Source organism: Thermobia domestica, chromosome 16 (assembly GCF_964235325.1).
Source record: "Thermobia domestica chromosome 16, izTheDome1.hap1.1, whole genome shotgun sequence".
NCBI lineage: Eukaryota > Metazoa > Arthropoda > Insecta > Zygentoma > Lepismatidae > Thermobia > Thermobia domestica.
This window is the reverse complement of record NC_137469.1, coordinates 160,377,242-160,405,010: the sequence shown is the minus strand read 5'-3', so window position 1 is coordinate 160,405,010 and position 27,769 is coordinate 160,377,242. Positions and strand designations below refer to the sequence as shown.

The following is a 27,769-nucleotide window of genomic DNA, read 5'->3' as shown; positions in this document are numbered from 1 at the left end:
AAAACATGGAATTGTAGCATTTTCAAACTTGCAAGAAAATATTGTTATATTTTTGCTTAGTGAAAAGGTAATGAATAAAACTAATTTTTCTTTCTTATATGATCGCGAAAGTAAAGAAAATGGATTTTACCGGTAAAGAAAACACTCTACTAACATTGATTCCTCCCTGTTTCGCCCTACATCCTTAAGCCGTATTAGAAAATATGTTGATAAACATCTTATCTTAAGGCGAAACAGGAATTCCTGTTTCGCCTTAATGTATGGTGCAACACGAAGCAAAATTTCTCAAAGGGGATTTTTCTGCTCACATTGGGAATTTCTACAAACGAAGAAACGCAAACTAGAAGATACTCAGTATATTTTCAGAACGATATATATAAATAAATCTAATTTACACTGCACATTATTATCACAAATGTCCAAACACCTGAAAGCTTATGATTCTAAATGAACATAATGTGAGATTGCATTTACATATGATATGGTATCAATTTCACCTTCTTGTAGTCTTGTCTTTAATACTTGAATCTTCCTATTCAAACGCTTCCATTTAAGCTTCTTCTTCGTAACATTCCCAACTTCAAGTAGACGCATTTGTGACTCATTTTCACGTTGTTCTTGTTTCAGAAGATTTACAAAAGAAAATATGTCCAGATGGTCCCTTGACTCAGCCCTCTGCAGCTTGGAGTTCCATACTTCTGCATGGTTTGTTGTCCGTTCCTCGTCATTATCGAAGTGGTTCCATAATATGCTGCAAAAATAAAAACGGACATAAATAGGGAAATATAATAAAATGAATGAATGAATGAAAATAATAAAGTCCTGTTTTATTCTACTCTGCACCAAAAATCAATTGGCAGATCAAGAAATTTCTAAAGTGTTATTCAAGCGTGTTATACTCCGTAAGAAAATCTAAAGATTCAGCAAATAACAATTAAGTATAACCATAAATATAATCAAAAACCATATAACTACTTCTTCATATACAATTCAAATGAACAATAGGTGACAAAATATCTAAAATCTAATTAAAATCAACTAGAAGAACTTAAATACTTGCACTTACGGCGGGAAGACAGCATTATTATCATCTAACCAAGTGTACACCAGGTAATCGAGAAACTCTTGTTCCTTTGGAAGGTTCATAGCATCCTCTTGTAGCTGCAGAAACACAACGTCTAACTGAGAAATTGGCACTAGTGGTAGCGCTGCTGCTTTTCGAATCCGTTTCCTCAGCTCAGAATTCTTCCGGTACACGGTCGATAAACCCAAAGTTTGTACTTTCCTCCACAAAGCTTGAGCAAAATGGAAGAAACAGACTCTGATGGTTGCATTGGGAAACAGCTGTAAAGCATTCTTCTAAGCTTGCTCCTTCAGGATTTGCAATAGTCTAACATAAACAGCCTCTTCTTTACTGGGAAGCAAACAGAATATAAGCGGGAACGACTGTCCAAGATGCTTTCCATGTAAAGTATACAGTTGAGAAAATAGCCTAGGAACGATCTTGAATGTCCCGTCCATTGTTATTTTATCACAGCGACACAACATCTCAAGGTTCTCCACTGTACCAAACACCTGCAATGCAAACAAGGTATTCAACTTACTACAATTCTCTTAATATCACGTAAGATAATGTAATTCAGTACTCAACAGTTAAGAGCCTTCCTACCAACGAAATATAATAAACTTTTCATAATCAAATAAACAGCATCTAAATTATTTTAAATATTTAAACAATGTTTTGTTTGCCACCACACTTGCAGTAGTTGCTGATAACTTCTGAAACAGTATTCAGAAGTTTCACAAAAATCATTAAAGAGTATTGACAAGGCGCCCCAATTGCGAAAATCAACTTTTAAGTTATCAAATTATAGCATTTTCTTATCAGGGGTCCTGTAACGCAACAAGAAAAATGATCTTTTAAAAATGTTGCAGCCATTTGAATATTATTGATTTAAATTCAGTCTTCTAATCCTGTTTTATAGGAGATTTCCCCATCACCTACATAATTTTTTAGATATGATTGCACACTCCCAAACCAATGAATTTTATGCCGTTTACACCACTCTGAGTCAAATAGCTAATATTAAGAATTCAAGATGTCATTTTCGTTCTTTCTTTTTGCCACATTAGTATGAAGAAAATTGAGAAACAAAGCACACTTTTTAATGAGGTCCATGGAGTTAACTGTTCAAATACGTTTTTTAAAATTGATTCCTCAGCATCTATACACGCTCATTTATGTATTCCTGGCCGTTTAGTAGACCACTTGATGATGTAGATAATATTCGAAATTCAAGATGGCGCCATTTTTATTTCAGTTCAGTAGTTCACTGGAGTGCTAAAATGGTCCTATCCGTCTAAAAATCAAAATTTGATATTTCAAGAAACTACACTCTTTTCATATTGGATGTTCTGTAACTTAACTACTTTTTTTTTTTTTTTTTTTTTTTTTTTTTTAATGTTTCAGTCGTTCGGAAACTGTTCTATGGAAGACTATCCGTAACTTACTGATCTTTTTCAGGCTGATGATTCACTCCCTGAATAACGAACTTTTAAAACTTTTTGTAGATAACTATGGTGCCAATAATAATTGTTAAAATCGAAGATACCAAACCGACAGTAAAATCCAATACCAACAGGAATTTCGACATTCATTATTTGCGTCATAGTATATTCTGAAAAACAAAATGCATTATCTGGGAGGGTGGAATCACACTGAAAAAAAAGCTAAGTCACGGATAGTAATTCACAGTTGAGAAACTGATATTTTTTAAAATAATTTCCAAATGGCTGAAACCTTAATAATAATAATAATAATAATAATAATAATAATAATAATAATAAGAAGAAGAAGAAGAAGAAGAAGAAGAAGAAGAAGAATAACTTGAGTTATTTAATCCCCAATGTGAAAACAGTGCAGTTCCTTGAAAACTGAGTCTGAGTTTTTCAGAATAGAAAGAAAGAAAAGAAAAAAAACGATATATAGACTTACTTGTCTTATAGTATGGTCTAAACAATATAAAATATTCATTGGTTTGAGAGTGTGCGATCATACATAAAAAAATAAAAATATGTGATGGAAATTTCCCCGTATGAAAACATTAGAAGATAAATTTAAATTTAAAAAAAAACATTCAAATGGCTGCAACATTTTACAAATTATTTTTCTTGTTGAAGTAGTCTCTGATTTAAAAAAAAAAAAAAAACAATGCTGTAATTTGATTAAAGCTTAAAATTATACTGAAGGTTGTTCTTTAAATTTTAAATGTCGCATACCTCAAAAAAAAGTACCCCATTATTAACAAGTTAGCAATAATGTAATATCTCTCCAACACATATTACTTCTTCAAGCTCTTGTATTTCAGTTGAATGCTTACCAAAATACGATTGTGTCCAAATCCCTCATCAACCATTAGAAGTTGCCTTCCATCCACAGTCTTGCTCCAAACTCCTTCCAAATTTACTTCGCTCATTGTTTGCGGCAATGCTGGACGAGCTGAAGCCCTCATGTTGTACAGACCAGCCTTTACACCATCAACAGTTGGGAAAACGGAAGCAGTATCTATGTCCAAATTTCCCTGAGCAAGTTCTTCTCTGTAACGCAAAGTTAATAAATAAATAAACCAGATAAAATACAATCATTTGTATAATATAAATTAAGAAGCGGTTTGCATACGTTAAATAGAACCACTTGCGTTGTCAGCTTTTAAATATTAGATAGGGCATGCTTCATTTCACATGCACAAGTTTTTTTTTTTTTTTTAATCGCACACTATGGTTTGATTCGATTCAATTTGATAGAAGAAATTTAATTATTTGTTGTAACTCTTGCAGTAAAAAAAAAATGTAATTCATAAGCATGCAAAAGCAAGTGCACAGGGATGAACCCAGAAGGGTTGGGCGATATCTCTCCTAGACCCCCCAAATAGAAAAAGACGTTGAAAATATTTGATGGTAATACGAGGAAAAGCAACACTCTAAGAAAACGATATGGTCTGAAATTAAACGGTACGGAACACAGCACTAAATTTCTCGCTACAATTTCTTAAAGTAAATCGTGTTAGGCTGGATATATTAAACATTTATTTGGGAAATAAGAATAAAATAATGTATTTGTGGATAACTTCATTTGAAGAAAATTTATTCCGGAAGTAAACAAACCCCTTAGGGAGTATATTTTCAATGTGAGTAACTTATGCCATATTTTAGAGTAATTTATCAAATAATAGTTTATGAAATATGGACAAAATCGCCTGAGTCGTTTTTGAGAAAGATCGTCAAAACCCGCAGTAATATTTCTGGCCCTACCGGTAAAATACCATCAGTTGACACTTTTAGAAGTGACATAGAAAATTATTGGTGGGACATGTCCCACCCGTCCCCCTCTAATGGCACTCATGAATAGAATGTGCACTGTAATTATTCCATTTTTCATACAATTAATATATAAAAATATCAGAACATACCTATATATTTTTGTGATGGGTGTTATTGGTTCCTCAGCAGACCTTTTCTTCATCTTGTCCAATACTGTCCTCGCTTCGATATGTGCAGTTTGAGGTTCATGATTATGCATACCAGACACAGTTTCTACTTCATCTTCAAGTAACACTACAGTGGCTTTACAACCCTCGTTGCATTTCCAGTAAGTCTTCGTGTTTCGTTTATAGTTAATGCGATACAAATAATTATCGTAAGAGAGGAGCTTTCCACCCCGTTTACTGCTTACAAATGACACAGACATAACGCCATCTATCAGTCGTCAGACTCCTAATAACCACTACTAGACACTGTGAAAGTCAACAAGAAACTAAGAAAAATTGACATATAGGCCGTATTATAATAGATCTCTGTTGAAACTAATTTCGATAAATGATTGGCTTTCCATTCTGATCGGACCAATCAGAATCCGCCTTTTGTAATTTTACGAAGTGTACATTTTAATGATAGTTTCGTGAAGTAAACTCCCTCCCCCTGATTGTTTATGTTCTTAGTAATATTCTCTCCTGAAACTAATCTCGTTAAATGATTGGCTTCCACATACTGACTGAACCAATCACAGCCTCCATACTGTTACCTTAAGAAAATGAACATTTTAATAACACACTAAATATATTGTACAGACTCATTATAGTAACAAAAATTTATAATGAATTTGTATATATGGGCAATGCAATTAAAGTAGTTTCAACTTTTTTCTTTTCCTTTGTATTTTAAAGTATTTCTGTAGGCTATTGTTATTAGTGTTGTAAAATTTCCGGAAATGTTGCACCCGTTGGTAAAAAACAGTTTTCTTTCGGTTTCTTTCCTAAACAATTGAAAAAAAATGGGAAAATAACAAATATCTTTGTATTAGGTTAATTTTACTAGTAATGGAACAGATTTTCTTTCCTCAAATAAGTAAAAGTGTAAGTTGAGAAACTTCAATATTGTGAATATTTAAAAAAGAAGTAATCGAAAATAAAACTGTTGTAACTATTGTTAAAAATTACTAGTCTGCACGCATTTCCTTTATATGCTTTTTAGTTGTTTATTCGTGGTTGTGCATTAATTACAGGACCTTAACAGCTGCATATAACATTATGAAGCTTTCTATAATGGTTGGACCAATTACGGCCTGTCTTCTGTAAGCTTAAGATAATATATATTCATAACAATTTTGTGAGGTGAACACGGGGTGGCGACAAAATCCAGGAACTGTGAAAAGTAACTATGATATTATTTAACTGTGAAAGTAACATATTATTAGGATGCCCATATGATTCTTTCCCTTGGATTTTGTACTGCACTCGGTGAATTTCAGCTGTGTTTGATTTTTCATGTTGTTAGTAACATTCTTCCTTGAAACTAATCTCGCTGAATCAATAGCTGCAGCTTCGTATACTGTGTATACCAATCATAACCCGCCTTTTGTAACTTTAAGAACATTTTCGTTTTAATAATTTTGTTGAATGAATTATCCCCTTAAAATACCCGTATTATATGAAATTTCCCTTCAAATTGTAAGGCGAAACAGGAAAAGGCAAAACAGGAATTCCTGTTACGCCTTAAATCAAAGTTTGATCTTGTTATGTTGGTAAAGATGCCAGGGGGCAGAAAAAGCTGGAAAACTTGTGTAAGGCAAAACAGGAAAAGGCGAAACAGGAAGACACCACTAACATTGCTGACTTCATACACTTTCTTCGGGTAGGCACTTGGAACTTTTTTTGTTGTTTACAGTGTCCACTCCGCCTTTAGTCATGTTATATGATTATTTCAGGTTTTCCAGTCTCTGGCTCATTATTTGATGTGTGGTGCCAGAGGACCCACACAGTATGTCACAACCTGCTAATAATTGGCAAATAACGAAAGACTGACAAACCGTAAAATACTCACATAACTACTATAGTACGTCTGTGAGACCTTGCGACCCCCCCCCTCTTCCCCGAGCCGCGCACAGGCGATCAACTATAACACAAACTTTACAATATGTGACTATTTGCTAGAGAGGAAGGTAGACGAAAAGATCCACTTGTAGTGATAAGGGTGTAGAAAATATAATGAAACAAAAAGTCGTGGCGGTCTGAGTGACGGCCCATACGGGTTAATAGGTTCATGATGCATGCCGTTCACTTTTGCCATGATTTGAAGAGAACTAACGGACGACACAATAGTCTACTATCTTCGTGTAACAAAAATAACTGGAATCGCGTCGAAAACAAAAAATAGATTGAGCAATACCATAATGGACCATCTGCTGTTAAACCTGAATGCCACAGTGAGGAACTGCCAGTACCAGTGTTTCCTTAAAATGTGACAATGAGTAAATACGAATCCCGTAACGACCATGAAAATGATGCAGGATATGGAGGAGGTATTGCCAAACATTTGAAGTTCCTTGTGAATCAATATCAAAGACCGCAGGCATTTTGGCACAAGATCTCAACGATCTTATTCGCGATTTGAATTTGTCAAAGCAGGAATCTAAGCTTCTAGATTCGCGATTGTAAGACTGGAATCTTTTTTTTCTCGAGATGCGAAAATGAGTGTTTTTTGTAACCGCCATGCTATTTTTCCAAATATTCCTGAAAGAAAGGTGTCATTGTTTTTTGTAACGATATCAAATCCGTTATAGAGACTCTTGGACATGCATAAACTGTAAATTAGTAGCGTCTGTTGATAAATTCCGAAAGTTAATCTCAAAGCAATACTTCCCCACAATGGGATCAAGTTTTCTTCTGTTCCGATTGCTCATGCAGGCAAAGTTAAGGAAACTTATAAGACTTTTAAACTGCTTCTCACACTTAGCCAATATGAAACATATAAGTAGAATTATGTGGAGATCTGAATAATTTCAATTCTTCTTGGCATGCAACTGGGGTACACAAACTACTGCTATTTGTTATGTAGAGTGGGACAGCAGGGACAGAAAAAACACTAGGCCTAATGTGGGAACAAAATGGCATGGTAGCAATGAACTGGTACCTGGACATAAACATATGGTGAACATTTCTCTAGTTGATCCTAAAAATGTGTATCTTCCTCCACTGCACATTAAATTGGGCATTATCAAAAATTTTATGAAAGCAATGAACCAAACGTTACGTGAATATATTTGCGACATAAGCTTCCAAAAATTACTTATACTAAAATAAAGGAAGAATATTTGAAAGACCTCAAATTAAGGAATTAATAAATGATGAGAATTTTGTTGATTTGTTAAAAGAACGAATGGCTGACTTCTATCTGCAAGAACTTTTTGGGCAATCATAAGGCGGGAATTTATCGTAATATTTCACATGAACTCGTGAGATCCTTTCGCAAGGTGTAACATGCTACTTACACTGCATTTCTTGAACAATCATTTGGATATTTTCCGAGATAACTTTTGTGTCATTAGTGACAAATATGGTGAACGCTTTTATCACGTTATTTCTCAAATGGAAAAGCGGTATCAAGGCAAATGGAGTGCAGCAAAGTTGACCGACTACTGCTGCACTTTACGATGAGACGCTCCTGAGGCAAAGTTTTGCATGGAACCGGGAAGGAAATATTTTTGATATGTTTCTGAACTTTTATTTACTTCTATATTGATCATTGCTTTGATTTCTTTAATTTAATTTCGCAATTTAATATACTCTTCAGCACCTACGCTATATGAGATGAGACTTTTAAAAATGTGTTCCGAAACATGCGGTTTACCAGTATTAAAGAAACACATTGTCCGAACTTCGATCGAATCTGCGGTTCTCAGTACCAGAAGTGAGCATGCTAACCAAGAGCGTCATCGCTTCCTTTTTGATTCCGCGATTGCCTCGCGTAGCGCAGTCGCTCTCGCTTGCGGTGCGAGCGGTCTTGGGTTCATTTCCCTGTAGGAGCACTCGGTCGAAAAAATGTAAAACGCTGTTTCAGGCCAGCCACCCTGAAAAAGTTTTTCCTGGGTGTTTGGGATTATTTGTGTATTTAACAGTGTGTGTGTTGCCTTTAGCTGGCAACAGTGTTCAAATTTGCTTAACGCTTTTCTATTGTTGTGTGAACAGTGTGTGAGTGTGGAGGCAGCAAGAACATGCAGTTTTAGTGGACCATATATCATGATCGAAGATCATACAATATAGCACAAACAATAAGCCATCATATTACAATCATTTACAACAAAAGACCTTGTGAATATGTTTATTCTCGTGTATTATTTTTTGTGTTTAATCTGAAGCTGTAATCATTAAATAGAGTGAATTTATATTTGGTTGCATTCATGTGGTGTACGATTCAAGCCTTACAGTCCACTAGTATGAATATTGTTTTTAGCATTGTCATTGTACTTTAGTGAAGTTACAAATATATACATTCAAATTGTACATTTGGTCCTCCGGGCCGGATGAGTGCAAAGATTTCTGAGAATTTTTCTGTGCTGTTGTGAAGAGACATGTGTTTGTGTCGGCCTATATGTGGGCTATCACGTACGTTGAACAATAATCACGTTTTTTGTGTAGGCGGACAGCTGTTGTACCAGGACCAGGCTTCTGGAGTATATTTCATAGGTAAAAAAAGAAAAAAACATCATCATCAGGTCAGTAGTTTTTTATTCTTCATATTTCTGCGTAGTATTTAATCACGACTGAATCACACCAGCGTCTTTTAAGTCAAAGATCTGCATACAGAGGCCAGTTAACCAGAATAAACACTTTTGTTCAGGCCTTTGATCCAAATGAAGGCAATATAGAAGAAATACGTGCACGCTTAAAACATCTAAATAACGTCTGGTCAAAGTTGCAGGAGGTGCAAGATACTATTGAAATTGATCAAATCGAACCCGAAGCGGAAGCAGAAAACATTCGTGCAGAAATTGAAAACGTGTATTTTTCTTTAGAGGCTCAAATGCAAGCACTTGTTTTAAAGCATATAAATAAAGAATCAGCTGTTAATAATAGCACTAGCAGTAGCGCACAAGTTAAATTACCGGCCATACAGGTGCCTGCATTTGACGGGAACTGTAAACATTGGTTATCATATAAGGACACTTTTATATCTCTTATTCACGAGAATAAAGACATTTCCACAGTACAGAAGTTTCAGTACCTCCGAACCTCTCTTAAGAGCGAAGCGTTAAACCTAATTGAAAATTTACCAATTACCGAAACAAATTATTCAGTAGCATGGCAATTACTCGTTGACAGGTATTCAAATAAAAAGCTAATTGCTTCTTCTTACATTCACGAAATACTACAAATCAAGGCAGTGTATAATGAAAATGTAAGTGAACTTCGCACTTTTATAAATACAGCTACTAGCAATATAAATGCGCTACAAGCACTTGAGCCAAACGTAAACCTCACATACGTAATTTTGACCCAACACTTTGTATCAAAATTAGATGCAACTACTAGAAAGTCATGGGAGCTTCAAAATACGAATTCTAATTTTCCTGCTTTATCAGAATTCTTTTCATTTCTTGAGAAACGTTGTCAGGTGCTTGAGAACATGAGAACTAGTATTGATGGTGTGAAGCAGGGTAGTAGCGTACAAAACAAGCAAACAAAAAGAATTCAGTCATCAAAGACTTATTTATCAACATTTTCAAATGCATGCGAATTTTGCAATAGCCAGCATCCCTTATATTCTTGTTCGTCTTTTGTGAATGCGGGACACAGCCAAAAATTAGAGTGCATTCGTCAAAATAAATTATGCATGAATTGTTTGAAAAGTAATCATTTTTTGAAGAATTGTAAATCGAGAGGTTGTAAAAAGTGTTCCAAAAAGCACAATACATTATTGCATGTAGACGTAACAAAGGACAAATCCGTGCGGTTTCCAAGTGTAAGCAGTGCCATGGTGCAAGAGCGTAGTAGCAACTCAGATTCCAGTGAAAATTTAGGGCAAGTATCATATTGTGCATTAAGGGCTAGGCCTAACGCAGGAGTGTCGTTATCTACTGTAATAGTAAAAGTAAGGAATAACAAGGGAAATTTGATTCTTTGTCGCGCGCTTCTAGACAGTGCTAGTCAGACAAATTTCGTAACAGAGAATTTGGTCCAACAATTGAACATCAAACGGTATAGACAGTATACTCCAAAGTATAAATCAAGCAATATCTAATACAAAGTACTCTGTAGATATTTGTGTCCATTCATGTGTCAACACATTTTCATTGAATATAAGTTGTTCAGTTCTCCCTCAGATTACAAGTAAACTACCGGAAGAAAGAATTAATTATGACTATTGGAACATTCCCAGGGACACTGTTCTAGCAGATCCTACTTTTAATACGCCTGGAGACATAGATATTCTTTTAGGTGCGGAAGTATTCTACATAATTATGAAGTCAGGGCACAAAACACGGCCAGGTGATTTTCCAGTGCTTCAGGAGATAGAATTGGGATGGATCATGGCAGGACGCATTCCTCAAGAACGTGACCCCCATATTCCATTAACAACATGTTTTGTGAAGACAAACAGATCTACAGCAACAACTACAAAAATTCTGGGAACTAGAAGAAATTACTGTTACACCTAAATCAAGCAAAGAGCTTGCATGTGAGCAACATTTCGTTCAGAATACAAGAGATCATACAGGGCGTTTCATTGTTCGATTGCCTTTGCATTAAGACCGTACAGTTTTAGGCGATTCTTATCAGCAAGCATTGGTTAGATTAAAGCAATTGGAAAGAAGATTCGATCAACACCCGGACTTTAAAGCTATATATACGGAATTCATGCAACAATATGAAGATCTTGGTCACATGGTAAGGATAGATGAGCGTAAAAAGGAGGACGTCAGCGTTGCATACTATTTGCCACATCATGCAGTTTTTAAGCCCACAAGCTCTACAACGAAGCTCCGTGTGGTGTTTGATGCTTCAGCAAAATCTGACAGCAGAAAAAGCCTCAACGACATTCTCTTAGTTGGTCCTACAATACAGCAAGATTTATTTTCTATCATTTTGCGCTTTAGAACTAATTCGGTAGTATTCACTGGAGATATCGCTACGATGTATCGCATGGTCAATGTTCATCCAGAAGACACGCCATTACAACGTATATTGTAAAGAAGATCTAGAAATGATCCGATTTAAGATTTTGAGTTGAAAACACTAACGTATGGTACGGTATGTGCTTCATCTGTGGCCACAAGATACCTACAGCAATTAGCAGACGAAGAAGAACATAATTTCCCTGTAGCAGCAGAAATATTACGTCGAGATTTCTATATTGACGATGTTTGTAGTAGCATGAGCAACATACAGCAAGCTCTAGAGGTCCAGAAGCAATTGATAGAGTTACTGGGAAAAGGAGGTTTTACACTTAGGAAATGGAGTTCGAATGATCCAAGGTTATTGGAATCAATTTCGCCAGAGCTTCGAGAAGTGCAGCGTCCAATTCAGTTCCACGAAGGCCAAGGCGTCAAGGCATTAGGATTGTCATGGCATCCAGACAAGGATATATTTCTTGTTGAAAGCAAGACATCAACAATGCAGGTTCAAGAGTGCATTACTAAACGCCAGATTGCTTCAATCATTGCCATTATATTTGATCCATTAGGAGTAATTTCACCAGTTGTCATTTCATACAAAATATTTTTGCAATAATTTTGGCGGCAAAAGGTTCAACGGGACGACAATATACCAATGGAATTAGCAAAGAAACTGACTCAATTGTACAAGCAACTTCCATTAATCAATCAGATTAAATTCGACAGATATGTACTCGTTGAAGGAAACATAGCGGAGATTCAGATCCATGTTTTTTCAGATGCTTCTCAAAGAGCATATGGAGCTTGCATTTATATGGGATCGATCAATCAACAAGGAGAAATATCAGTTACGTTATTATGTGCTAAATTACGTGTGGCCCCAGTCAAGAAAATCACTCTCCCACGTCTGGAGTTATGCGCAGCAGTTGTTTTGGCAAAATTAGTTCACAAGATTTTACCAAATTTAAAATTGAACTTAAGTAGCGTCCATCTATGGACCGACTCCCAAATCGTATTGGCATGGCTAGCTTCTCCGTGTAATAAATGGAAACCTTTCGTGGCCAACAGAGTAGCTCAAATTCAAGACTTAACTGACGTTAGCTGTTGGAAACATGTAACTTCTTCAGACAACCCTGGAGACTTGATTTCAAGAGGAATAGATGCAGTTTCCATAAAGGACAATTCATTATGGTGGCACGGTCCACAATAGCTTTCTAGTTTAGAATCTAATTGGTCAGTCACAAGTAAGGATTCACTGCAACCAGATCAAGTTCCAGAGAGTAAGGGAACCATAACATTGACAGTCACTTTAGACAATTGGTGCAATGGAACCATAACAAGATTCTCAAAATTGTCAAGGTTAGTTAGGACAATAGCATATTGTAGACGTTTTGTTCATAACATCAGACACAAGCAAAACAAACTAAAAGAAGGTCTTTCAGTACAAGAACTCCATACAGCGCTCCATGTTTGCATCAAATGGACACAAGAAATTAGATTTCACAGCGAATTACAGCATCTTCGTGATGGAAACATTGTTCCGTCAAGAAGTAAATTGAACAATTTACATCCATTTTTAGATAGTAAAGGCATGATCCGAGTTGGAGGAAGATTGGAGAATAGTCAGCTTCAGTTTGACGCCAAACATTAAATAGTTCTGACTTCAAATCAACACTTAACAAAACTTATAGTTGAAGCAGAACACTTAAGATTACTTCATGCTGGACCCCAATTATTAATACCATCACTACGCCAGAAATATTGGATCATCAGGTGCAAACAGGTAGTAAAGCAAGTGATCCATCATTGCTTCACGTGTTTCAAGTTAAAGGCCAGTGGTTCAAAACAACTTATGGGACAGTTGCCAGCAGCTCGTGTGCAGCAAGCCAGACCATTCCTAAACGTAGGCGTGGACTACGCTGGAGCGTTTTACATAAAATCAGGAGCAGTTAGAAATAGATCTGTACGTAAGGCATACGTTGCGTTATTTGTTTGTTTATCCACCTAGGCAATACATCTGGAATTGGTAACAGATCTTAGTGCGCAGTCATTCATAGCAGCTTTACGCAGATTCATAGCCAGACGAGGAAGCTGTCTCAATATATACAGCGACAATGGCACAAATTTCGTTGGAGCCAACAACGAATTGAAAGAATTGTATCATCTGTTTTTATCAGATCCTTTTAGTTCTCAAGTTCATGATTTTACATAGATCGAAGGAATTCAGTAGCACTTCATACCACCAAATTCGCCGCATTTTGGAGGACTATGGGAATCCGGTATAAAATCAATGAAATACCATCTACTTCGTATTACAAAAGGTGCAGTGTTAACATATGAAAAGTTTGCAACATTACTCACACAGATTGAGGCCTGTCTCAACTCTCGACCACTTACAGTGCTATCAAGTGAGCCTAACGACATCAGTATTCTCACCCCTGGACATTTTTTAATTGGAGAAGTACTTACAGCTTTACCAGAGCCTAACCTCACCGATCTACCACACAACCGCTTATCTCGTTGGCAGAAGATACAACAACTAAAACAACCCATTTGGAAGAGATGGTCCCGAGATTATTTACATGGTCTTCAACAACGCTCTAAGACAACTTTACCGCAACACAATCTCAAGGTCGGAAATGTAGTTTTGCTGATTGAAGACAACGTTCCTGCATTGCAGTGGAAATTGGGCATCATTGAAAAGGTGTTCCCAGGAAAGGATTTCTTAGTTCGTGTAGTGACGGTTCGTACTACAACTGGAACATATAAACGTTCCATCAAGAAACTAGTTGCATTACCATATAACAAGGATTAGAATTGAGATTTGAGCAATAAAAAATAAGTACAGTTGTAATATTGCTTCAAGTTTTGTGTTCGTTTCGTTTTTTATATGTATCATTTTGTATTATTTGGTCAGACCTTAGCTGACCAACAGGGGGGAGTATGTTTGGTATTATTTGTGTATTTAACAGTGTGTGTGTTGCCTTTAGCTGGCAACAGTGTTCAAGTTTGCTTAACGGTTTTCTGTTGTTGTGTGAAAGTGTGTGAGTGTGGAGGCAGCAAGAACATGCAGTTTTGGTGGGCCATATATCATGATCGAAGATCATACAATATAGCACAAACAATAAGCCATCGTATTACAATCATTTACAACTAAAGACCTTGTGAATATGTTTATTCTCGTGTATTATTTTTTGTGTTTAAACTGAAGCTGTAATCATTAAATAGAGTGAATTTATATTTTGGTTGCATTCATGTGGTGTACGATTCAAGCCTTACAGTCCATTAGTATGAATATTGTTTTTAGCATTGTCATTGTACTTTAGTGAAGTTACAAATATATACATTCAAATTGTACACTGGGTTTTCCTCATTCACGCCAAGCAAATGCCGGAGTGGTACCTAATTTATAGGTCCCAGGCCGCTTCCTTCCTTTCCCAATCCTTTCTTCATTCCCTTTCCCTGGGTAGTGTGTTCGCCGAGGGACGTCATCCCTCAAACGTGACGGGCTAAATAGCATTAGATGCCGACAGCCCAGAAATATAAATCCTAAAATCCTTTTTGATTCTTTTGTACACTAACACCGATGTTTAAAAACTTCACTTTAGGAACTATTGTTGCAAGATAATGATGAACACATATAATTATATGTATATCTTACGTAAGCTGCAATACACATATACAAAAATTATTTTCATGTAAACACTGAGAGCATTCGGGAAATTTTGTAATTTGATCTGGATTCAGAGGCGAATTACCTTCCAGAAATCTTGTAACAGAAAATAATGTATACCACTTTTATCACATTTTCCCGAATTCTTGTCTTTTTGGAGGAGGCTTAGCAGTATCTTTTATATTTTAAATGACAAGTTCTACAGGTCGATTAAACTTTTTGTTATTATTATTAAAGAAGTTTGTTAAAGAAAGCATATACATATAAATACAATTATATTGCACTTCCAATTGCATACAATTCATTCAACAAACCAGTGGAAATCCACAAATACTGTAGGACAGTAATATTTCATACATTAGTAGGTTACAATAAAATAACAATCAAGAAGAAAGAATGAGGGAAAATAAAGTAGCGAAAATACCCAACAGAAAGTGTATATCCAAATTTCCTACGTTTCACATTTGATGATAAATATTAAGGAAAAATCGGTAGGCTCCAAATCTCGGATATTTTATATTTGATTATAATTATTAAAAGAGAAATCGGCTCCAGTTTTCCCACATTTTATTTATTTATTTTACCATATATATATATATATACAGGGTGGCCCAAAAGTAGGTATACAGACTAGCATCGATGACGTATGACATTCTAATTTATTAAGATAACGAATTTATTTGCTTTCGTTGGTTCCGAGCTTAAGGTGTAAGTGAAAATAAATTAAGAACAGATAAGAAAGAAACTAAGTCAATACCTATATGAATAACAATAAGTAAATAACATAAAATGTCATGACCGATCAGTACAGGACTGTATACCTACTTTTGGGCCACTATATATATATATATATATATATATATATATATACTACGATATTTATGCATCACAATAGAGGTGTGCGACGGAATTACATACTACATGAAATATGCTCTTTAGTTTTGTCGCAAATTGTGAAAATGATATTGAGTAAGTATGTATGGAAAAAGATGCATACCGAAGTGACGTTGATGGAATAAATAAAAGAAAACAGGACTATAGTTAAAACTTTATTTATGTAATTGAACATGTCCTGAGTAGTGCACATGAATACATTTCTTTCATAATAACTCAAGTTATTAAGGAAAACTGTCTATTAATTATGCAATGTACGTTTAAATAAATTAATACTGGAGTCAGGTGGTAAACTGATATACTATTCAACGCAATTACAAATAAACACATCTTACTTTCTGATTTGTACTGAAAACACAGAATATTCTTCTCTTAACGAAGATCAACTTCTTAAAGAGATCTGTCGATCAGGCGATGGTGGTAACTGTAAAATAAATAAGTTCAATGAAACATTACACTGAAAAGAAGTACAAGAAATAAACAGTGTTTCTATTCTCTTATGTTTTAAATAAGAGAAAACAATACTATTTGAGTAGTTACAAACTATTTGAAAGAAGTGCTGATCACGTTTTGTAGAAGACGTACAGTGAAACTAGGTGAACTAGACGTTCGATAACAAATACAAATTAACAGACATGAAGATTGTTCAATAGATATCAAGCCTACAGACTGAAAACAACGGGGAAGTAATGATTATCTCAATTTTTTTAATTGCCCAACATAAGTAGAAGGAATTCAGCAAATATCACAAGTTTACAACCTTCGATTTAAAATATATTTTCAGTGAATGTAGACTATATTAGGATGCTCGTAAGTTAGTTTATCTAAGAAAAGCAATGGTGAAACAGCGTTACTTCATGTATATGTGCTTTCGTACTCAGTTATAAGTTGGGAGTTAGTATTGACCACACTGCAACAAAACTCGTTCAGGCCCTGCAGTTGAGTTTCTTTTATTTGTAACTGTCAGGACTTTCGTTTAATCTTTTCATCGTTGTAACGTTATTGAAAATCTTCCAGGAATAACAACCACACGCAGAAATACGACCCTGACCTTCTTTACTTAAGCAGAGTGATGAAGATTGACAAACCAAGAGCAATATTCAAGAGCTGAAAGAATTCTCGTTGGCAACACACTGCAAGAATCTAAAGATATTGATTGCATATTATGAATCTATTCACTCACCAAAAAGAAATCAAAACTATCACTTTAGAAGTAGAAACCACTGATTTAAATGATCGCGCTCCAACCAAAAATAACTCATCCACTCAAGAAAAGGCGCAAGATGCTACCTTTACTTTTGCTATCACTGTGTATCACACTCTCTATTCACGGAAGACACCAAAGAGAATTACTCTCACAACAAATAACGTTTAAAAGCATCATGAGGCTCCAGTTCAATGACGCCTTAAGTTTATTCTGCTCTTCCCCTAAGACCCTAATCAAGTAAGCAAAACAATACTAATACTAGATCAAAAGAAACATGCTATCTAAGAATGTAGAAACCACTCGAGGCCATCCCTTGCTGAAACTGTTATCGTTATGGCCACTCTGTTCAAGAATGAAGATATTAGACGCTATGCTCTCGATGTAACATAGCTCATTGCTATCCTTGTAATAGGAAGCTTAAGAAGAAAATCTGCGCTACATGTAAGAAAATTGGTAATTGCACTAGAAGGAAAACTCCCCTCCTAAGAGCATTCCGAAACAACAATTACAGAACTCATCTACTACTCATAGAGGAAGATTTTAAGCACATGAATGAAGACCAGACCTGAATGACGTTATCAGGCCTACCATCCAAATGCGTAACGGATCGTTCGCTTCGATCTTCTTGAGGACCTGGAACAAAAATAAGAAAGCCAGGCGATACCAACAACAGAACATCTTTCAAAGATTGTATCCGTAGCTAAGTCAAAACAATTGCATAGCAAGCAGCCTCCTAAGTTACACAAATTAAGATCACTGAGAGTCAAGAGGCAATACCCCAAAAACCAAAAGAAAATACTCTTGATAATGTCACCAATTAAGTACAAGAATTTATACTCAATGTCATTCATGCTACAAAGAAGTTATTATTTTATTATTTCTGTTCAAACCTTATAACTCCATAAAAGGAACAGTACAATCTCAGTAAAACAATTCTACAGGCCTCTAAGAACGTCTTAAAAATAAATAGAAATTAAGCATTCTAAGAAGAAATAATAGTAGCATTTATGTGTTTCACCAAAAGCTATCATAGTGTTCGAAGTTGGCATTAAGTTTTCTTTCTTCGTGTTTGTAGACCGCCCTATGTACGAAGTATGTACTGTATTCGTCTTATTTGATTACTAAAATAACATTGCTTGGATGTAGAATCTGCGAAGCTCTTGAGATATGAAGGTTCATGAGAGTATGAGAGGTATGATATGTAGAACCTTCTAACAATGTCTGCGTGCTCCAGAAAGTTACAATACTTCCACGGACAAAATAGTAGATAGGTAAACGTCATTCTCCCCCTGCTTAAAGAATAACCTTACGTTACATTATTTTGCTGATCTGTTGAATCGCATTGTAGTTAATGATGTCAATGGTCACTTGCAATGTACTGCTAACGAACACAGTTGAAACAATACTTTGGAACCTATGTCTATAACATGCCTACAAAAAACGTCTTTTCGTTTCAATTCGTTTCTATTTATTATTATCATTACGACTGACCTCTTGATGCATAATGGCACCAAATAGCACTAGATTAGATCACTTACATACTCCTCGGCGCTACAGTCCATGTAGGACTCGGGCCTCCTCAACTACACGTCTCCATTCTTCTCTTTCCATGGCCTTGGTTCTCCAACATCGTATTTCCATTTCTCTCAAGTCTTGTTCTACGTCTTGTAACTATCTCAGCCTAGGTCTTCCAGTCAATTTTCTTCCTACTGGCCTTCCACTTAGCATTCTTTTCAGTAGCCGGTCCTCTTCCATGTGTTGAACATGGACTACCCACTTTATTCTTCGTTGTTTAATGTGTGCTACTACGTCTAAACCTTTATATATTTGGTACAGTTCTTCATTTGTTCTTGTTCTCCACGATTTTTCTATCTTTTTTGGTCCGTATATTTTTCTCAGAATTTTTCTCTGCCATCGCAGTAATAATATTTCGTTTCGTTTAGTTAGGGTCCATGCCTCGGTAGCATATGTTACGATTGGCCTTAGGATTGTTTTATATATGGCTTTCTTCGCCTGCCGTGATATCCTTTTGAAATTGATTATTTTCTGTAACGCGTATAAGCACCTATTTCCTGCTGCTACTTTTGCTTTAATAAAAGTTATGTCATTTATTTTAGTCACAACTATGCCAAGATACTTAAACTGATCCGTTTGTTAGAATATATAATTCAGCATATTTTTGTTCTTTATTTCTCTTACGTTTCCTCTCGTTGTTAGCATATACTTTGTTTTCCACTCATTTATGCGTAGCCCGAGGTTTTTCGCTTCTCTTTCAAACTCTTTAATCGCTCCTGTTAGGGCCGGTTCCGTCTGTGCTGATATTACCACGTCATCAGCATACGCCATGTACTGTGTTAGCCTGTTATTTATGCATCCTCCGGGTTTGTTTTGATTGCTCTTGCCACTTTTTCTAGTGCAATGTTAAAGAGCACCGGAGATAAGGGGTCTCCCTTAGTCCACTATTTATTTTAAACTCTTCGGATCTGATGTTCTTTACCCTAACTTTCCCTTTTGTGTCTTTCAAAGTCGTTCCTATCAATTTTCTCAGTTTGTGTGGTAATCCCATTTTTCTTAGGCTCCTCATTAATTCTATTTTATTTACGCTGTCGTAGGTTTGTCTAAAGTCAATGAACAGATGATATATTTATATTATATTCGTATGTTTTTTCTATCATTTGTCCAATGGAGAATATGCGGTCTAGACTTGATCTTCCCTGTCTGAATCCTGCCTGGTATCTCTTCTGCCCATTTTGAGACTCTTCTATTGAGTATTACTGCTAGTATCTTATATACCGTTGCCAAAAGAGCTATGCCTCTGTAGTTGTTGCACTCCATTTTGCTACCTTTTTTGTGTATAGGGACGATTTGTGCGGTATACCATTCTTTGGGCATGTCTTCCTTTATTCAGATTTCAGATATCACATTATGAATTACTTTGTGAAATTGCGTTTCTGCCTTCTTTAGCACCGGTATTCCCCGTCTGTCCCAGCTGCCTTACTATTCTGTAAACATCTTATTACCTCTCTTATTTCTTCTTCATCTGGCCCTTTTGTTATTTTCTGCTCTTCTGACTCTCATTCACGTTCTTCTGTTTGCATATCGTCCATTCTAGGTCTTGCTCCGTTGTCTGTTTCATCTTACGTCTTAAGGTTTAACAGTTCCTGAAAATATTCTCTTCATCTGTTCGTGATCTCCTCTTGTCCAATGGCGATTGATCGATCCTTTCTCCTACATGCTTCTACTCTTGGCTGATATCCCATCCTAAAATCTTTAATCCATTTGTAAAATTCCTGTTTTCTCTAGCTTCGTAACTCTCCTGAAGATCAAGCATGTTTCTTCTTTCCCATTTTCTTTTTTTGCTTCTTATCAGTTTGCTGGCTAATGTTCTCTTTTTCTGGTTTCCCTTGGCTCACTTTGGTTTTGATCTGTAGCCACTTTCGCCTTGTTTCGTTTCTTTCTTCGCTCGCTTTATCACACTCTTCGTCATAGCATTCCGTTATTCTATTTCTCTTTCTCATTTCGATCATTCTTGTTGTATCTTTCAATATTCTTTTTATAGCTTCCCATTTTTCTTCGGTGTTTCCTTCTTCCTTCCAGTAAAGCTCGGTTCTTTCACTTACATCCTCTTCGTATTTTTGTGCAATCAGTTTCCCCTTAAATTTACTCAAGTCGTAACTTTTGTTTTGCTCCATGTAGCTCCTTTTGCTCGTAGATTTTTTTGTTTGTATTTGATCCAGATTAGAAAATGATCGGTGTTCCAGTCCACACCTCAATAGTTTCTTACATCATCAATGTCTGATGCGTGTTTCCCATCTATCATCACATGATCTATCTGATTTTTTGTCCGTCCATCAGGGAAGATCCAAGTTTCTTTATGCGGAAAAAATGTACTGCTTATTTTCATGTTTCTTGTTGCTGCAAAATCTATCATTCTTAATCCATTTTCACTTGCTTCTTCATGTTTACTATGCTGTCCTATTGTTGGTTTCCAAATACCTTCTTCCCAATATTTGCGTTCCAATCCCCAGAATTATTTTCATATCATGCCTTGGAGATTTCTCATATACTTTTCCTAGCTGATCATAGAAGGGGTCCTTTTCCATTCCCTCTTTCTCTTCCGTCGGAGCGTGGATACTAATCAGAGTAATACTAAAGAATTTTCCTTTTATTCTTATCTTGCATATTCTTGGATCTATTGTCTGGTAGTCTATTAGTACATGCATAACTCTCTTGTGTATAGCAAAGCCATTCCACTGTTTATGATTATATATTCTTTTAGAGGTATCTATTCTACGTCTTTCCATCTTATTTCTTGTCAGGGAGCGATTTGTATGTTATATCTCTGTAGCTCATTTACCAGATTTCTTGCAGCTCCAGGTTGGCCTAGACTTCTCACATTCCATGTAGCCAGCTTCATCTCCAATCCGCACAAAGGTCATCGTCCTCTATTGTCCATAAATGGTACTAGATAGTTGACTGTAAATATTTACTATCCCTTTAATGAAAAACATTATGTTCTTCATGAAAACGTCATTAGATATGAGGGTAATTGTTAATAGTCCTGGAAGAGCACAGCACTTTTCCTTCTTTCCTGCTTTCTTGCAATTGTGTACTTTACACATATATCGGATTACAGTTTACTGAGGAAATAATTAGTAAGGCAAGAAGAGGTTGAATTTTCTTACCTCCTTTACATTATTATTGGTATTAATTAGGTGTTACTTTTAGTACGACCTTGGTTTATATGTCTTCTCTTACCTACGTCAATTTCAAGACTAGTTTCTTTACACTCTATGTGGAAGATCTCGCATTTTGTCTTCTTCTTTTGTTGTATGAACAAAATTACAGTCATTTTCCATAAAATCAAATTGTCTAATTTCCTTTATAAATAACATTTTATTCGAGACTTTTTTTTTTAAAAAAAAAGTCACTGAAGTCTCTCTTAACCCACAAACGCCCCTTGTGCCACCAGTGACCCACTTTATGTTTCACTACGTTACATGGGCTATATCATTCATTTAGGCAAAAAAAAAAAAAAAAAAAACCGTTGTTCCACTTCAGGCACACTACCCGTTCTCTTGTAAGAGTTTCGTTCACTTCTCTTCTCAGGTTTTCGATGTAACACGGTATTGTTCAGGCAGTTGCTAGTGTATGCAAATTTTTGTTACCTAACTGGTCTTGGGGGGCCGCGGTGGCTCAGTGGTAGAGCGTTCACCTCTGGTGCTAGGGGTCTCGGGTTCAAACCCTGCTCTCGCCAAGTGAACTTTGTGGTGGACAAACACCGTGTGCGTGGGTTTTCTCTGGGTTCTCCCGTTTCCTCCCACTTTCTTCATTCCACCATTTCATTCATTACTCATCATCACCGTCTCCTTTAGCCTAGCCGGCATAACCGTGGGACGTAAAACTCAAAAATTTCATTTCTAACTGGTCTTGGGCGTTTGTGGGTTAAAGAAAATAAAACTCGAAGTTTAAACTTGGTTCTAATCGGTTGCACACTTTGTAAATTTTCTGTACACATAAAGAAATTAGTAAAAGAACACATTTAAAAGTACATTTCTTGATTTTTCAGACGATGAAGTATATCTTCCAATGAATTTCAAAATTTATATCTTTGCAAGTCTCTGCAAGATTCTTCACATCTGTGATTAATTCAAAGGTGTCTTTTTTTTTGTAAGTCATATTATTAGTAGCTTATATATTTCTAGTCCCATACACGTGGAACTTCAAGACAAAGCTATTTATGAAATGCATGTAGCATGTGGATGCATTTCGGAGTTGTATATAAAAGATCCACCTATGTTCACTCAACACAAACTTCAAGTCTACATTCCATACTGAGGGTTTGCAAATTTTCGTTGAAAATAGGCTTTTTGTGTTCTAATCTCTTCTGTAAATTGCAGACATACGAGGTGATGACGTCATAAGTCAAAAATTTATTTTTTCATTTTCTAAGCCTATGTTCAATATTTTTTGGCAGGCTTATTTTTCTACGTAGAAGTTTGAAATTTTGCACAAACATTCCGTCCACCGAGTAGTATTTACCAGATTTTTTGTTCCGATGTCAGTGCTAAAACAGGGGGGGAACCAGAGGGGAAAAGGGGTAAGAAAAAGGGATTTTTTACCCCCAAAATCCCGTTTCTCGTCATTTTCCCGCCTCACATACATGATAGGACCACGTGAGTCATACCGTCTGAAAGGCCGTTTCATTCTAAAGAGAATGACGGTCGAATTATTATTCTAGGGTAATTAGGGACGTCTCAGGGATTTTTTGAAAAATATACTTCTATATAGGGAAATATGGGGCATTGTCGGTATATATATTTTTTGACGGGCTTATTTTTTCACGTAGAAGATTGAAATTTTGCACAAACATTCAGTCCACCGAGTAGTATCTACCAGATTTTTTTGTTCCGATGTCAGTGTTAAAACAGGGGGGAACCAGAGGGGCAAAGGGGTAAAAAAGGGATTTTTTACCCCCAAAATCCCGTTTTTCGTCATTTTCCCGCCTCACATACATGATAGGATCACGTGAGTCATACCGTCTGAAAGGCAGTTCCATTCTGAAGAGAACGACGGTCGAATTATTATTCTAGGGTAATTAGTGCCGTCTTAGTGAATTTTTATCCAAATATACTTCTGTATAGGGTAAAAGTGGGGCATAGTATGGGAACTTTTTTTGGCGGGCCTATTTTTTCACGTAGAAGATTGAAATTTTGCACAAACATTCAGTCCACCGAGTAGCATTTACCAGAAGTTTTTTTTCCGAATTCTGCGTAAAAACAGGGGGTCCAGAGGGCAAAAGTTTAAAAAAGGGAAATTTTGCCCCCAAAAATCCCTTTTTTATGGAATTTCCCGCCTTAGATACATGATGCAGACATGTGAATGGTACCGCCTGAAAGATAGTTCTATTCTGAAGAGAATGATTGGCGAATTATAGTCCTAGGGTAATTAGGGATGTCTCAGGAATTTTTTCCCTGAGATCATAGTGTTTTATGGTAATTTGTGGCATTGTGGGAATTTTTGGTACAAATTCTCTCGCCCTTACTACTCAAGATAGAAACTTGAAATTTGGCACACACATTCAGTATACCAAGTACTGTTTATCAGATTTTTTTTAGATGGTTACGATCACACACGGGGGGGTCCAGGGTGGGCCAAAGTTCGAGAAAAAAAATTTCCCTCCGAAATTTTCACTTTGACATTTTTCCCCGCTTCTGGTATATGGTATGGGCATGCAAGTGATACCATTTGAAAGCCAGCTCTATTCTGAAGAGAACGAGGTGTGAGCCATGATCCTAGGATAAATAGTGACGATGCAGTAGCTGCTTGACTGAAAGTCTAAAAAATAGCCCAAAATGCCAGGATCCTAAAGGGGTTAATGTTCCTTTACAACAATGATAAATATGTGTAGACTGAATATAAAACTAATGACTCGTCGTTTTCTTGATACTGAACATTTTATAATTAGAATAGCCAGAAATTTTGTTTTAAGAAGTCCGCTTTTTTCTTTACAGGGCAAAGATGCTTAACCCCATCGTAAGCTAACCTTTTCCCTACAAAAACTTATCACTACTTATTTTTCTCTTGTACTAATTGAACATAAACACTTGAACTTACGTGGTATTATGATGAAGTGATGTATTCAATTTGAGATGTCACACTTTAGGTACGGTCTGAACATAACTTGACTTAGACAGTTCATCATTGACAATAACTGAAGTTGGCATTCCAATCACAGCGAGATTTGATGGAGCTACAAGAAATAAATTATCTAATAAGAAGACTTCGTAATAAAACAAATACAAGTGTATGTAGGCCTATATGTACATTCATAAAATTTTATCAGTTAATAGACTGTTAATTAACGATTTTGAGTAAAGTAAGGAAGTAAATTAAACACATGAAATCAGACACATACTGTATTATGTAAACGGAAATTGTTAAAGATTTGGAGAAACTTTAGAAACTAAAGTAACCACTCAGATAAATGTGCACTCCAGAGGGAAAACGTCCTTTATATATTTGCACTACTTAAACATAGCACCGTTGGTTTGATCAGAATGCGAATAAACTCGATGTCTTTAGAAACATTCAAATCCAAAAATCAAAAAAATTAGTACAAGATTAATATCCTACGAATTAGGTTTTTAATTTCTTATTTTGATCTGCAAATCGTGGATCGTTCCGTCGCGGAAAATATTATTCCATGAAAAAAATGTTCGTCTGTTTCACATGCGACTAAAGATAAGGGGAAGGCCACTTGTTGGTGTGGGTATATCCAACATACTACCTGGTTGTGGCAGTTCAGTTACACCGTGAACTTGCGTAAGGATGAGTGAACATGGGACCTCCACAGAGCGTCATAAGGACGTGTATTCTGTACGAGTTCAAGCTAGGATCAAACGCCGTGTACCGGGGCGGAAGATATGCCAGGCCTTTGGCGAGGGTGTTGTGACTACGTGAACAGTGCAGCGGTGGTTTAACAAGTTTAAGGACGGTGACGAAACACTCGAAGACGCACCACGTACCGGAAGACCAACACATGTAGAAAATGAAGATCATCAAACAGCAACTGAGGCGAACAGTGGCCAGATATGTGAGGAACTGGGACTACAATTCAATGTGAGTTAAGAAACCTTCGGCAGCACCTCCATCAACTTGGGAAGTACCACAAGTTGGGTAGATGGGTTTCACATGATTTGGCTCTGTGCCAGAAGGCAACGCGAGCAGACACCTGTGTTTCTTTGCTGTCTCATCTGAGGAAGCAGCCACTTCTGAACAGGGTGTTGACATGTGATGAGAAGTGGGTCCTGTGCAAAGCTCCACGGCGCCGTCATCATTGGTTACCTTCCCATGAACCGGTTTCAAAACAGCCGAAACCAGCACTGTACCAGAAGAAGGACGTCCTGTATTTGGTGGACTGCTCGCGGCATCGTGCATCGGGGACTGCTACCAGCTGGTTAGAGCATCAATGTAACTCTGTACTGTCAGCAGTTGAGCCGTGTTCAAGAAAAACTCAAACCTTTATGAATCCAAAGGGGTCCTAGTGTTACAGGACAACGCTAAGCCCCGCGTGGCTAGGATGAGTCAGGACACCATTCTACACCTTGAATGGGAAGCACTATTACATTCGCCATACTCCCCAGACATTGCACCTTTCAATTATCATCTGTTCCATTCCTTGGATGATCACCTTAGAGGATGCCAGTTCAAATCCCTAGTAGAGGTGCAAAGTGCAGTTGATACCTTCTTCGCTTCACGGCCCACCAAGTTCTACTGCGATGGAATCCATGGCCTTCCAGAACTTTGGCAGAGAGTCGTTGATGCTGATGGGGACTATTTTTGATCTTCTAGGTACGTCTGACATATCGATGTTCGAGGGTGGTGGGTGAAAAAGCGACGTAACTTTCTTGATTACCTTTATATTTCGTACACATTGCTTCGAATTCGCAAATCTGCGGAACTAATGAAAATATCGGAGTCATTCGAACACATGTAATAGACATTAGATAAGTCTCACATTCGTTACAGTATTCTGGAATTCATTTTCAAATTTATATTTGCTCATTCAAATTCCTGTCTGCTCATTGAATTGAAACAATTCAAAGTTTTTGTTTTCACAGCAATGCAAGAGAACCGGAAATGTGCAGAGGTACTTTCACAAGTTTGTTTGGCTTCTTTCTTCCGCTCTTGGCTAGGTCATGTGTATGTGTGTGCATGTGTGTCTGTGTTGAAATAACAAATGGTTCTGCGAACTCGAAATATTTTAACAATCGGTTCTAGCGAACCGGTGGGAACCGGCTGAATAGAGCCACTGGCCGTAGCACTCTTAGAGATTGTTAGCCGATGGGTTAGCTTGAAAAGAGACAATTCGCCTGCTTGTTTAATTTTAGTCAAGTATTGTGGCCGTTATGATGCTTGTCGTTACCACTAGAGGCAGCACAGTACAGCAAAATTGCCTTGTTTCTTATTGATAATCCGAAATCTGGTAAGTACTTTATTTGAATTTAAATCTCATTTAGATAATTAATATGTAAATAATTCCACAAATGAATACATAGTATACACATACATTCTCCATGATAGCCTAATTAAATTAAACTTAATTGATTTTAAATAAAATATAATATATATAAATGCGTGAAGGGTTGTGTCCCATGCCTACTACTACCTATATTATAAAATTGAAAGTGACTATGTGACTCCTAATCTCTTGAATCATCCGACCGATCTCAATCAAATTTTCAATACAGATGAAGTTCGAACCTGGGAGTGTTTTTATCATTTCACTTTGACGGTAGATCTTAGGGGAGGGGGAGGAATTATACAAAAAATAATAAAACTTAATAATTATTGAACCCAAAAACCAATATCAATCAAATTTTCAACATAGATGAGGTTCATGCCTGCATTTTTTTTTTATCATTTCACTTTGACGGAGCAACGTAGGGCAGGTAGGCCTATAGAGGGTGGGGAGCAGTGGCATATATAGGGAGGGTGCTTCCGGGCTTAAGCCTCCCCCAAAATCTTACTTACTATAGTAAAG

At 36.5% G+C, this 27,769-nt stretch overlaps 5 protein-coding genes across 5 annotated transcripts in view; 4 read left to right on the top strand and 1 right to left on the bottom strand.

Moving 5' to 3' along the window:
• Positions 1 to 11,192: 11,192 nt before the first annotated feature.
• On the top strand, positions 11,193 to 11,525 carry LOC145672676 (uncharacterized). The gene has a single exon (XM_081741841.1). It carries the CDS (start codon positions 11,193 to 11,195, stop codon positions 11,523 to 11,525), a length of 333 nt encoding a protein of 110 aa, XP_081597967.1.
• Positions 11,526 to 11,708: 183 nt separating this feature from the next.
• Positions 11,709 to 12,065, top strand: LOC145672675 (uncharacterized). The gene has a single exon (XM_081741840.1). It carries the CDS (start codon positions 11,709 to 11,711, stop codon positions 12,063 to 12,065), a length of 357 nt encoding a protein of 118 aa, XP_081597966.1.
• Positions 12,066 to 12,104: 39 nt separating this feature from the next.
• On the top strand, positions 12,105 to 12,659 carry LOC145672674 (uncharacterized). The gene has a single exon (XM_081741839.1). It carries the CDS (start codon positions 12,105 to 12,107, stop codon positions 12,657 to 12,659), a length of 555 nt encoding a protein of 184 aa, XP_081597965.1.
• A 1,080-nt stretch (positions 12,660 to 13,739) lies between these two features.
• LOC145672673 (uncharacterized) lies at positions 13,740 to 14,264 on the top strand. Its single transcript, XM_081741838.1, has one exon. The coding sequence runs from the start codon at positions 13,740 to 13,742 to the stop codon at positions 14,262 to 14,264; it is 525 nt and encodes a 174-aa protein (XP_081597964.1).
• A 1,856-nt stretch (positions 14,265 to 16,120) lies between these two features.
• The window catches only part of LOC145672830 (uncharacterized), a 100,757-nt gene continuing 89,108 nt past the window's right edge, over positions 16,121 to 27,769 (bottom strand). Inside the window, exons 4-5 of the mRNA XM_081741978.1 lie at positions 24,841 to 24,976; positions 16,121 to 16,440 (exon numbers count right to left, since the gene is read on the bottom strand). Coding sequence (XP_081598104.1) covers positions 24,879 to 24,976 — 98 coding nt within the window. The 3' untranslated portion in view covers positions 16,121 to 16,440; positions 24,841 to 24,878. The remainder of the gene's footprint in view (positions 16,441 to 24,840; positions 24,977 to 27,769) is intronic.